The 13,603-nt window shown below is 32.9% G+C and overlaps 1 protein-coding gene across 1 annotated transcript in view; it reads right to left on the bottom strand.

Moving 5' to 3' along the window:
• The window catches only part of LOC111429096 (alpha-1,3-mannosyl-glycoprotein 4-beta-N-acetylglucosaminyltransferase a), a 160,978-nt gene that overhangs the window by 43,334 nt on the left and 104,041 nt on the right, over positions 1-13,603 (bottom strand). Inside the window, exon 2 of the mRNA XM_071197536.1 lies at positions 8,813-9,294. Coding sequence (XP_071053637.1) covers positions 8,813-9,294 — 482 coding nt within the window. The remainder of the gene's footprint in view (positions 1-8,812; positions 9,295-13,603) is intronic.

Below are 13,603 nucleotides of genomic sequence, written 5' to 3'. Positions count from 1 at the left end.
TTCTTTTGTAAGTAGTATTTACGCGTCTGCAAGCAGTACTTGGTGTTTTTCATGAAGTATTTAATTTTATGCAAAGACTATGCCGCTGCCCAACAAACAATATCTGATTGTCTACAAGCAATACGTATTCTTCCATTAGTATTTAGTTTTCTGCGCGTAGTATTTAGTATTCTGTGTGTATTGATCTTTTGCAAATAAAATATAATCATTTGCCAGCAGCAAGTACTTATAAGCATTATCCATGTATTTTGCAGCATTTCTGCAAGTACTATTTAGTCATCTGCAACTTGACTTAGTCTTCTGTAAATAGTATGTAGTCATCTGCGTGGACTAGTCTTCTTCAAACAGCATCTGTCTGATCGCTGGAACCAGTACCTATTCTACTGCCAGCAGTATTTATTCTTTTGCAACAAGTTTTTAATCTCCTGTAAGCATTTTCTAATTTTTCAATCTGTATTTAGTTACCCACAATTTGTATTTAATTCTCTGTAGGCAATATATAGTTCTTTGCAAGCAATATTTGATCTTTTGCAAGCAGTATATGCAAACATCCTGTAAACAGTATTTTGTGAACTGCAAGTAGTATGTAATTATTTGCAAACAATTCGAAGTTGCTATGTTACTATGTAACCAGATTTGGTTAAAAATAACTTGAACGCAAAAATCCTAGATTTGGAATAGAATTTTAAATTTTATTTTTGTATTTAATGTTTATTTATAGTTATTTTTTATATTTCAGTAATTAACAGGATTTTTACGCAATGATAATTAAAGTTGTGGAATGAGAAATTATTTACTTCAAGGATAGTGATGTAACATTATTTAATTGATAATTGCGTTAAAGTGGGCTTAAATTAAAAAAAAAGTGAAAACAATCTTAACTCTGAAAATTGTGGCGAGGAAACAATTCAATCTAACAAACACATTTCCGAAAGAAATATGATCTAAGAGATTTTTGTCCATTTATTAATTATTAAATAGGGATGTTTAAATCAATTTCAATCAAAAGAAAATAACTTAAAACAAATTAAATTTAATAAGTGATTCAAATTACAATATAAGTTTTCATTTCCATTATAAGATTCCATTTCCAATTTCTTTAAAACTCCAACCCGTTTGTTTTCAGAAAATATACTGGTGTAATCTTCGTTTGTGCTAACATAAGATAAAAAATGAAACAAGTTCAATATATTCTCATAAACGTCTTTTTTCCAATCGCAAACTTTTAATCCATATAAAATGTAAGTAGCTACAGTAGCTATAGTATCCTTTAAACTTTAGACTACACGTACCTCAATAATGCATTTTATTACTGCTCTTGGTCGGCTCCATTCCCGGACGGCAATAAATTCAGGAAGCAAATTAAAATTCTACATCGACTGACCCAGATCCAACACCTTGCTGGCTCGGTGCATTTTCGCACCAACCACTGGAACAATCCCAATATGCTCACTTTTTGGAGGTTGCTTGGTATGGGTGGAAGTTTGCCGTAGGTACGGTTAACAACCGTTCGCTTTAACAACGATCCCCCTCGTGCTCTAGACCTATTCCTCCCTTACGAATAACATTCGCTGCACATACTGTACGAGTAATGGAGTGTTCGGGGGATTGAATCCAATTTTCTACAGTCCCCGCTAGTTTTCCCTCGACGAGGTGCGCTTCAGGCCGTATCGCCTCTTAAGAGCACTCCATAAGCAAATGCCATCGGGTATGTACCGAAGACCACTCTATTCAGGCTATACGAGGAAGAATTACCATCTTATATACCGTTCAATTTAATTGATATGTTTTCAACTATAAAGTAAGCCTTACTTTCAAACTAAACCATTTTGTCGAGAATAAAATATCTATTAGTGAATGATTTTTAGCGAACTTGCTGGTATAATTATATCGGAGTTGACGCTTAATCCAATAAAAATAATCTTGTTTTATTAGAGGATAACTTCTATAAATAGAAGTCGTCACATAAACCTAGATTTATCGCAACAATTACTTAATTAATACTTTTAATTAAAGTTAATCATTGCTCATATTAAATCTATTATACCTAACGTACCAACGTTACACAATTATAATTGTTAAGGATCGTATAAGCTCTAAAGTTAACCTGTTAAGATAAATACGGGATCAAAACCGCTCAATTACAAACGATTATTATTTCTATTTGCAACGCATCCACGTAACGATACCACATCGTATCAGGTTATGGCCCGGCAATTATAGCATCTTCAAGTCTGCACGCGACGAGCAATTTCAACGCCACGGGCGTAATTACCGTTATTAAAATATTACAATCGATTAAAACGATGGCAATGCGGCATGTGCCTTCAGATCAAGATTAAACGACCCAATAACGGAAGCAACGGAGAGAGGGTTTAATTAAATTCGACCGGGGGCTATAGCTTCTGGTCGGCGCGATTTTTTCAAATTTGCATTCAATTATTGGGAGATAGGGCCGGATGGTACGGGCAGAAAGCCGTTATCGATTCCATCCAGACCTTAAGAATTCACCTTTTAAAAGGCTTTAAAGCTGATAATTATGGTACTAAAAATTGGAAATTTACTAAAAATAATAAAACCAAGATCGATTAATAAGTCATTTAGGTGGTAAAATTAAAATTTATTTGGTGTAAATATTTTAATATTTTACTTGATCAAGTACTATCGCAACAGCTCGATGGAGAGGCGTATTAAAATAATGTAATCATTACAAATATTTAAATAAAGAACAACAATCAATTGTATTATTTAAGGGTTTGCGCATAAACTCTACCACTAATTTATCTCTCCTCACTATTAGAAAACAACACTGTTGTAATCCATTAATCCCTCATAAGGGAAGCCTATCGAAGGGAACCTTCTCTGATTACTCTAGACAATTAGGTAATGAATACTCTAGTATGGTTGCAAAATAATAATACTATGGTAGAAGGGTACTCCAATTTGACAATACAAAAGTTTGTACATAGTTTGTACTAATAAGGCCAATGATTTTCCCAGGTTCATCATAAAAGTTTTATAATTTTTTCAATAGTTTGTGCTAATACTAATAGTGTGTACAGGGTGTCCAAATTTCGATGGGTTTGCAGGGTATCTCAGTTATTATGAAAGATAGAAAGTTGCGGCTTTCGCGAACCTAAGCTACTTTTTTGTGAAACTTACAATGGCGTAACCAAATTTTCATAGCCCTCTTCGTTTTTGATATACAGGTAGTGTTTGAAATTTACGATTTTCAGACACCTCCTGTATCTCGGCTATCCGGAAACTTAGTAAAAAAGTAAAAATGGGTTCTAATAGATTTTTTCACGTGGAATCCAATGGTGCACGTAGAATTTTTCTAGTCAACACGGTTTTTGAGTTATAACCACAACTCAAATACTGAATACTCAACTTCTAAAATACTTAACTCTTTATAACTCAAAAACCGTGATGACTAGAAAAATTCTACGTGCACCATTGGATTCTATGTGAAAAAATCTATTAGAACTCGTTTTTACGTTTCCGGATAGCCGAGATACAGGAGGTGTCTGAAAATCGTAAATTTTGAAACACTCGCTGTATATTAAAAACGAAGAGGGCTATGAAAATTTGGTTTGCGCCATTGTAAGTTTCACAAAAAAGTAGCTCAGGTTCACGAAAGCCGCAACTTTCTATCTTTCATAATAACTGAGATACCCGGCAAACCCATCGGAACATGTACATAGCGGAAGCAATAACAGCCCTTCTTTGCCGAACAACAGCTAATGTAGAGTCGAAGTTATCACCAAGGTTTCGGTGACTCTGTGACATTCTCAACTTCAATCCATTACAAAATTTGAGAATTAAGCACATGTGTAAATAAATATGACATAATAGATTTGACTCATACAGCAACCGTTACAGACTCATCAGCGTACATCAAAATTGAAAGCAAACTGCAAAGATTACAAATTAGAAGAAAGTAACCAGAAATAGCCCCAAGATACAATTCTGAGACACATCCGAGGTCATTCCATCGAAAGAAAAAAAAAACATTGTATAACTCGTAATTATAGCGATCCTCTATAAAGCAACGAGGAACAGTAACGGGGACCCCGCCGCGAGCCGCACTTAACTTGGCAATCAAAATATCAGGTTTGAATGATATCTACATGACTGTTCCATCATATTAGTTATAATACAGCGGCCTCTTAGAAAACCATGTCGCATGATAGAGATCAATCAGCCAGCCAACTGACCAAAATATCCAAACTTATATAACATGTCCAAAAACTTTACTTATGTTGAAGAAACGACAATCAGGCGATAATTATTTATATCTTGCCTTACTCCATTTTTAACATAACGTTGATGCGGACACATTTCCATAATCTTGAACGAGAAGCAACACAAAATATTAGTAATATTATTTAGTGCAAAAATAAATTTGCATTCACTCCCCAGGAAAGGGTACAACACATTATTATGAGTTGTGTTCGTATTTAACAATTTTCCGAAAACCTCGAAAACTTTCTCAATTATTATGTTATTCAACACAGCATGTGGCGTCCGCGAGACAGTAATTAGTCCATTACTAAGTAGTTTGATGACATAAACGACTAAATACAGCAGCAAACTCGTCCATATCAGATGGATTGTCCAAAATGATCCCATTGCTGTACATACGCGCAATGTTTCAATATTCTTTAGGATTCTCACTAATACGACTTGTCAAGTTTTCACAATCTTCTAAATGCATTATCATGGTAATACCATTTATTAATATAACATGCGTTATTCATGGAGGATATTTGAAACCAACGATATGAGTTTTATACATAACATAACGATCCAGTATATTGTAAATGCCCTCGTAGAATAACTCAAGAGTATTACCATCATCGGAGATGCCGTCCAGAAACGACCTATTATAAACTAACCATCCGCTGGTGGTGTATATAGAGACAAAATCAGTATATTACTACCAAAGGAAAAACATACACCATCGGTATAGAGAACAGAACTTAATGATAACAAATATAATGGCGTGCTCGCCCTAGCAGTTGTGTGATTTTGAGTGCATTATCTCTTTGCAGCGGCTTGAGTTCTGCCTTGAAATGGATTCATCACATATGCTTAAGGCCATTAATTGATCGATTTTCAATTTTGTTTTCATAGAATTATTATATATAAAATGTATTAGAGTAGAGTAGCTTTTATGTGGGACTGTGTCCTGTTGCTACCACCGTATTTTTCCACACTAACTTCTTCACGTCGCATAAAAATGGTACAATCACAATATCTGAATTTCGATCATCCTTTAACACATGGCTCCAACATCGTTTCTGATTTTCCCCAATATAGGATGTTACAGCTTTCAACATCGTTATATATCTCGCAACATACACCCTTCATATTTACAATTATCCGACATACATCCTTCATATTTCTAATTATCCAACATCGTTCCTGCCTTCCCTCAATATAGGCTCTTACATTCTGGAAACTTTATGAGAATTAGAAATAAGCGAGATGTGTGGCGTATGAATAAGATGAGGCAATGAAGTTCCCAACTATACTGTTCCTTCCTCAAATAAAATTTTTAACCCTCCTCTTGATTTCTCTCCATGGTTATCTTAAAAAACACTTGGTATAATTCTTCTCATGTTAACCTCCCTAATGTTGTCACATCACAAAATATTGCTGTTGTAAAACTTTGATTTTATACTATGCATAATAGGTTACATACAAGTAGGTAGTCTACACCCAACATATTAGTTGGGGTTGCTTCATTGAATTCGAGGTTTACATTCAATTTGCATTAACTCATTTTGTAAAGTCAGCGAGAGCATCAATGCCAGGAATAACGGGAACATATAATGAACAAAACAGAATTAGAAAAATTCATTAGAAATATTCCCATCATTCAACAAAGACAAAAAGCCAATAAAAGTCAAAGATGATCAACAATTTTTTCAAAATTATGAACTTAAATTCTTTATCATACTTACAAAAATAATAAACGTATGGAAAAGGAATCTTTTTTCAAAATACTTCATGATCGGCATAATCAGCTGATAAAACCGTACCATGGAAATATGGTAGCAGACTTACACCTAAAACGTTAATAGATACTCTCAATAGAGAGAACAATGAACCATTACGAACCTAAGTACTGGATAGAAAAGTAATGAAAACGTGTTACATACTTAGGTTGAAGAGAAGTGGTTCATACACTCTCCAGAATATTGATTAAAATTGTTGTTAATGTCTTATTCCATTGTAGGAAAAATTTGTTAATATGAACATATTCAAGTCTGCAAACTGCTTCGATATGATGGAAGATCAATAAGAGAACAGCGAAAAATGAGTCTCACCTTGATCGTGAAACTATAACCATAAATCTGAAATGATATATTTAGTGATTAAATGGAGGACGATAGAAGAGCTTTGTTGGCAAAGGAAGAAAACCCCGCATCGAAGAGTCTTATTGGCAGATCACCTAAGTGAAGATTTGTCTTGTCTAAAAGAAGAAATTTGACGAATATTGATTTGATCATCAGCTGAACGATGTGTTTATCTACTAGAATAGGGACACTACAAAAAGTATCTAACCTTATGCATCTTCTTGCATTAAGTTATGTGATTTAGATAATGTTCTTCTACGAATAGAGTACCCATCTATCGAGTCTTTCCAACAACACTATCGCGTTTCACAAATTTTCTCGTGTTCCTCTTAAGCAATGTAATACAATCAAAGTATTAAGCAATTTATTATAGGCAAAAAGAAACGAGACTAAATAACCCTAATAGAGCAGCTTTGGTCTCACAATCGCAGATGTGGTGTTAATTTTTCAATCAGTTGATACTAATTACGATGCGATCATAATGTTTACTCGGTTAACAATAACACTCTATCTATTAGAAGGATATTCTAACATGGGTAGTTAATTTTGAAATATAGATATTCGTTTATTCATTTATAATAATTTTATTAACTTATTTATAATACAAATAAACGCATTCAAAATAGTACAGATGCTATTTGCCATTAACTCCTGCCGTTGCAAAATCTACGAGCTAGTTTCGAACTTCGAACGGGTCGTAATCATTACGTTTTAATTAACCAACAAGATACTGCAACGCTAATTTGGTAGTAGTTCATTAACTGCGAAACTATGCCAAGTTTATTCGAAACGTCCTCGTAGATCCGATTCTCCTGGGAAAAAAGAGGGAGCAGAGAATAATGGGTCGTTGTGGTTTTATGACACCAGAATCCCTACTTTATGTTGTTAATGGCCGTATTCGCCGGGACATTTCAATTTTGTAAAGTGGTGTGTAGGAATGATGATAATGAATTTTTGGGAACGGTGATGATATGGGGTTTTAAAATTAGAATGGTTTGCAAGGGCAGTTTACACTCGAAATGCGTCCAGTTAGTAGAAGTTGTTGTGTAAAGTATCTTGAGATAAGCCGGTGGGATGTAGATGATAGCTGAAACTGTGCTCGTAATTACACAAGTTTTAGTTTGTAGTCAAGAAGATAATTATTGTGTTATGCAAGCGTTTTTATCTGAAGTATTTAAAAAGAAAATATTTTTAGCCATCTCATTAAACAGATTTTTGCATTATCATAGATAGAAATGATTATATGATAAAAAACAGTTCATTTAAATGCAAATTAAGGATATTAATTATTAATTTAATATGGATATCATTAATTGCAGCAAATTAAAATCAATTAAATCTTCTTATAAACGTAACATAAAAAATTATGTAATATGTATGACTCATTTAAAATTTGAGATGATGAAATACAATACACGCATGTCCTTGACCGTTCCGGTTACAATCATACGTTCCTTTTCTCTTCTTTGTATCCCAGTTGAGAATTATGGGAGCGGAATGCCGGTGTAAAACTCAACAACCTACCATGTAAATACTGGACCGTACATATTCAACATCAAAAGAATCCAACCTGCATTACCACTCTTACCAGTTAAACACCTAGCAATTTAATGTTAATAGACCAAGAACTGCTTTATTTACGGTTTCTTGCAATTTGTGATTTCGACACCGTTATGAGACTATTTTACGAAAAATAATAAAAGTATTAATTAAATTAATCATAAAATGTAATTTTTCTTGAGACAAATGGTTAATTTTGGGCAGATATTCGATCGTTGGCAAACTTAAACATTAAACCCGGTAATTATGCATCGGGGGGCTCTTAGTCACGAAAGATAAAGTTACCCCCCTTAATTGGGTGTCTCGAGAAGTGCTCGATCGCGTAATTGGTAAAGTTCAAGGGATGCGAACCCGAGTAAGAGCTGGCTTTCTCTTGTTGTTGTCATCGTCGATTTTAGAACTACCGTAACGACGTTTCTTTAAACAGCAACGTTTTCAACCTGACTCCTTTGAGTGGACAAGTTTCAAAGTCGTCTACCGGAAACAAACTTTAAACTACTGCAACCAATACAGAATTTTTCGAAATGCTTGTTTCTCAAAAATGTTTAGTAAAGAAGACTCATTAATATAAGTTTCTTTCGATTTTAAGTTTTAAAGCGAAATACTTGACCTGTATCTGCACTAATCGATTTGCTTATAGAGTTCAATTGATGAACCTGGAAACCCATCATACGGTCGAGTTAATACAAATAAAGTGGTATTCATGTTGACATACATCGCAAGTTTGATTAAGTGATTGCATTATTGTCGATTTCAAACGCTTGATTGGATATACACGCAACAACAAATTATAAACAGTGTAAATTAGATTTAGATCGCTTTCTAATCTTTGATTAAACAATTTTGTAGGTAACTATTTATTAGAATGGAAAGTGAAACGTTCTTACCTCTGCAACAAAAACGACTAAAACGGTATCCAGCGCTTCTTTAGGTTTCATTCCATCGATTAAACTGGTCAAGGTATCAATTAAATAACTTTGCTTCTCCCTTCTTACGGTTGGAATACCAAGGACAACAGAAACCCCAGCCCTTCCTTTAGACATTAAATATCCGAGTTTTAAACTGTGGGGATCGTCCAATAGATGCGGTAGGAAGTGATAAGTGGAAGGCAACCGCAACATGAAGGGAGGATTTATTCCGTTAGCTGCGTTCGTGCCTGATATGTTCCGCAATATCATCTTTACTTCCGGCTTGAGGGGTGCTGACGTTGCCCCGAAATCTGTATTGTTATCAATTGGCACTAAAAGCTGAATACGTTGTGACAGCTGTTGAAGGTGTTCCTGCTTTTCTCTATTCATTGAATCTAGGTATTGCAACTTTACTTGAAGCTCCGCTAAACGTTGTAACAACATTTGCTCTGATCCTCCAGCTAAAAATAAAAGAGAAAAAACTTCATTAAATTAAATTAAAATAAATGTATTAATTAAAAATGTAATAATGTATTAATTAATATTGCATATCATAAATGATAATTATCACATTTCTTTTTAAATTGTTGCTATTAAAATGCCAATACATTATATGTAATTTAAGCAGAAATGATTTATTTCAACTTGTTTCTTAAAAGATTTCGATGTCATTAAAGAAAATAATGTTTACTTTTACAACACTAAACCACAAACTATTTACATATTCAGAATAATATGCAACATGTACATTAAAGGTCAATTTTGTTGTAAGTGTAGTCTAGGAAAGGATAAACAACTAACCGCAGATGGGATATACATTTGTTTTCATTATTTTATAATAAATTAATGTAGAAATATGCAACAATAATTTTCTGGCTTATTCATATCTTTTTTCCGATAAATTTTAGTATTGAATAAATTAAAATAATAATATTTGCGGTATGTTAAGAATAAAAAGAATAACAAATGGAACTGGATCGGTATACCCAGTTCAACCATGTATTATTGCTTTGCACCTGTCCCTAAAATAATATTAATAAAAATAATTAAATAATTTAGCAATAAAATTCAATTCATTATTACGTAATTTGCGATTAAAATGAAATAAGTTAGCCAGAGAACATCAGAAATAAATAACTTAACACCATTTAACTTAATTTTTGTCATCTCTAATAGTATGGCAAAGATTTTCCTATGCACATTTTCTAGGTCAAAATTGATTTTGGCTACGGCATCAATAAGATAATAAGTGTTAAAAGGTAAGTTATGTTGTCCATTAGCAGCATAAGTATATGAACAAGTTTAATCAGTGTCTTGAACAATTCTATTAAGTGAAGAATCTTCACGTGAAGATTCTGCTGCGCGAAATCTCGTAAAAGATCTCAGATCGAATGAAATAAGCTTGCTTCTGTTTTTATTTTATGAATGGCACCATGAATACAGAAATGAATACATCAAGGTTTATAACAAGAACGAGGAATGTTATTCTGCCAAAAATAATCTATACAAGAATTGAAAAGAATCAATAACTAAATAATTAACAAAAACTGTGAGATATAATATTTTAATCAAAAACCGAAAATATTTTCATGCAAACTAGTATTTTAAATTGGGACAAATTAATCCTATGTTTACTTTATAATTATGACAAACATTCAAATATAAAATTTCAATCAGCCGAAACTGGTAATTTATTCTGAAAACTTTGCCGTGTTTTCAAATTACTGCGCTTTATCCTATTTCCTACCAACAAAATTTCAAATGGGATTTCGAAATGGATTTTAAAAATTTCTATCAAAAAACTGTTATTTCGAACTGAACATTTGATATGTATAGGTTATATCAAACGTTTTTTTATGTACATATTCAAAGAATTTGAATACTTAAATCCCAAACGTTTTGGAGAGAATAATTTTTATTGATAACACCGTTTTTAACAAAGTCAAATTAAATCGGTGATGTTTAAAAATTTATATAACATAAAACGGTTACCGCCGAACCTTATAATATAGTGTTCATTTATATATTTAAAAAGTATCATCTTTTTAATCATAACCGTTTTGGAAAAAGCAATATTTTTCTGCAACCTCACATTCAATAATCGGTAATTTATAAGAAAAGTTTCATTTCTTAAGTCTTAACCGTTTTGGAGAAAATAATTTTATCTTAAATCTTTTTTTAACAAAAGCCAAATTCCCCAACTGTAAAAAAAACTTTTTTCTGAACACTAGAATTAATGTTTTTACGCAGTTCCTTATACTAATAAGGAATAATAACTCATTCCGGACCTACATGTTTTTAACGGAATAATATATTGTTGCTAAACTTACTTATTAAATTTTAGCCATGATACTTAACCCAGTAAACACAAGAAAATAATCCGTTACATAATAGACAGAAAGAAAGCATTAATCTTACATAAAAGCATTATTTTCAATTACGATATGATCTATACATATAATAGTGTTAGTGGTGTAAATAATTCGGGTAGGATGATTAACTCTAAATATCCAGCGCATCAATATTAATGTCAAGCTCATTAATATCAATATTAAATTCGAGCAAAGTAATATCGTTCAAAACGACTCGCTAAAGTTATCCCAAAAATCAAACTCTCGCCACGTGTGGTATGATAGGTTTTGCGAATTAACGATTAATTTCAATATAAGTACATATACAGCATGAGTCAAAGAGTATGGGAAATATCCTTTACTGATTTCATGATAAAAGTTCGATTGCCCCTTACCGGTGGCAAGCGAGTCTTTTGGCAAATGTTTTTTAATTTAATATTTTGTTATAAAAATGCCAGTTTTATTTCTTTTTTTCGTTCGTTAATAATTAAATTTAAACTTGTTAGGTATAATTTTGTTTTATGATTAAAACTTTACAAATTGTGGCGTAAAATTTAGTGAGGAGTGGTTTTCCAATCCCATTGGAAAACCTAACTCCACTACATATAAAGAGGATTTCAATAAAATTAGTGAAGCTGAATCATCCCCACAAATTAAAATCTGATGAATTTACTAAGACTATTGCAGTTTTTAAGACAATATTCCGTAGCAATGAATAATAACTATTTCTGCAAATTCTTCGTGTAAAATGTATTTAAAATTGTGAAATCCTAACTTGTAATCGTATTTCCAATTTTATACGAAAAATAATTTGTGTTTATGAAAAGTCACAAAATATCAAAACATCTTATTTGAGAAAACTATCCAGAGAATGTTCGTGTAAAATTATATACTCTGGCAGTAGTTAGATAAATACAACTTCATTTCTGCTATAAAATTTCGCAAAATTGACCTTCTATGATCAACCATTAGGAAGTAATTAATAATATAATATATCATAATAATATATCTCTTTATTATCCAACAGGAAGCCCCAATTACAGGATAATGTACAACAAAGAGAAGAAAAGGTAAAGTGAGATGTGAAGCGCACAAAACAAAAATTAATAGCAATTCAGATAAATTTAAAACAAAAACAAGAGAAAAAAAAATAATAATACTAATATGTCACAATAGGGATATTTAACAAATTACAAAATTAATAAGGGATATATAGTTTAAGTGGTAACTTCATTATTTGCGTTCCATGCCATATGTGTCAGAGGCGCCCGCATCAGAACGTTGGTCCTAGCGATCGGCACCTGGTATGTGTTGCTATTCCTGATACCAGGGTCTGGGTATAATGAATCCAACTCGAGCAAGAAGTGAAGGTGAGTCGACAGTACAATTGACGATGTTCGATAAAAATTTTCTACTAGCATCTTCTCTACGATTGTTCAAAGATGAAAAATTAAATTCTTCAAATAACGCAACGTAGTCAACACCTCGCTCCGGATACTGACCAACTGTTTCAAAATGTAAGTATTTTAAGAACCTGGTAATTTTTTTCAGTCGCTTTTATTTCGTTCCTTCAATCTTAATTAACTAAAGTGGCCTACACTCCATTTTATACAGACCTACACTTTGGTGTAACAGTCAAACACCAAATTTCACCATTGCAAGTAATTACCTTTATAAATAATACATATATACATAAATACGCCAAGACATAATACTGAAATAGATAATCTTAAGTACCTCTTCTGCACTCTCTCGAGCATGAGAAGTGCTGGTGCTGGTGAGAAGTATAATAAAGATACCAAACCATAGAACCATATTCCAATTTTGTACGAACAAACGCATAGAAAAGTACTGTTAATGCAGCTACGTTGTTAAATTTTTTACATTGCCTGATGATGAAACTCAATGCACCAGAGGCTGACTTTACTATAGCGTTAACATGGTCTTTGAATTGCAACTGGTCATCGAATAAGACACCCAAATCTCGAATAGCGCGTTCTCTGCGTATTGCTTCAACTCCAACACTATAATTAAACCTTAATGGGTTATTACACCTTGTGTAAGATACGACAACGCATTTTGCTATGTTAAGGTCAATTCCATTCTGTATTGACCAGGAACTGATAATGTTCAGATTGCGCTGTAAGATAACACAGTCTTCAGGGGATGTTACACGAGCGAATATCTTAAGGTCATCGGCGTAAGCAAGCACATTACAATCAAGTCGTCGTAATAGATCGTTCAGATAAATATTGAATAGAAGGGGGCCCAGGTTTTAACCCTGTGAAACACCAGAGCCAGCAGTGAACGTATTAGATTTAAAACCGTTGTAGCTCACATAGCAAAGTATATTGGAGAGGTAAGATGAAATTAAATCCACGAAATCATTGGTAAATCCAAGACTGCAGAGTTTAGAAAG

The sequence above is a fragment of the Onthophagus taurus genome, chromosome 1 (genome assembly GCF_036711975.1).
Source record: "Onthophagus taurus isolate NC chromosome 1, IU_Otau_3.0, whole genome shotgun sequence".
Lineage (NCBI taxonomy): Eukaryota > Metazoa > Arthropoda > Insecta > Coleoptera > Scarabaeidae > Onthophagus > Onthophagus taurus.
The sequence above is the reverse complement of the archived record's forward strand: the minus strand, read 5'-3'. Positions and strand labels throughout refer to the sequence as shown.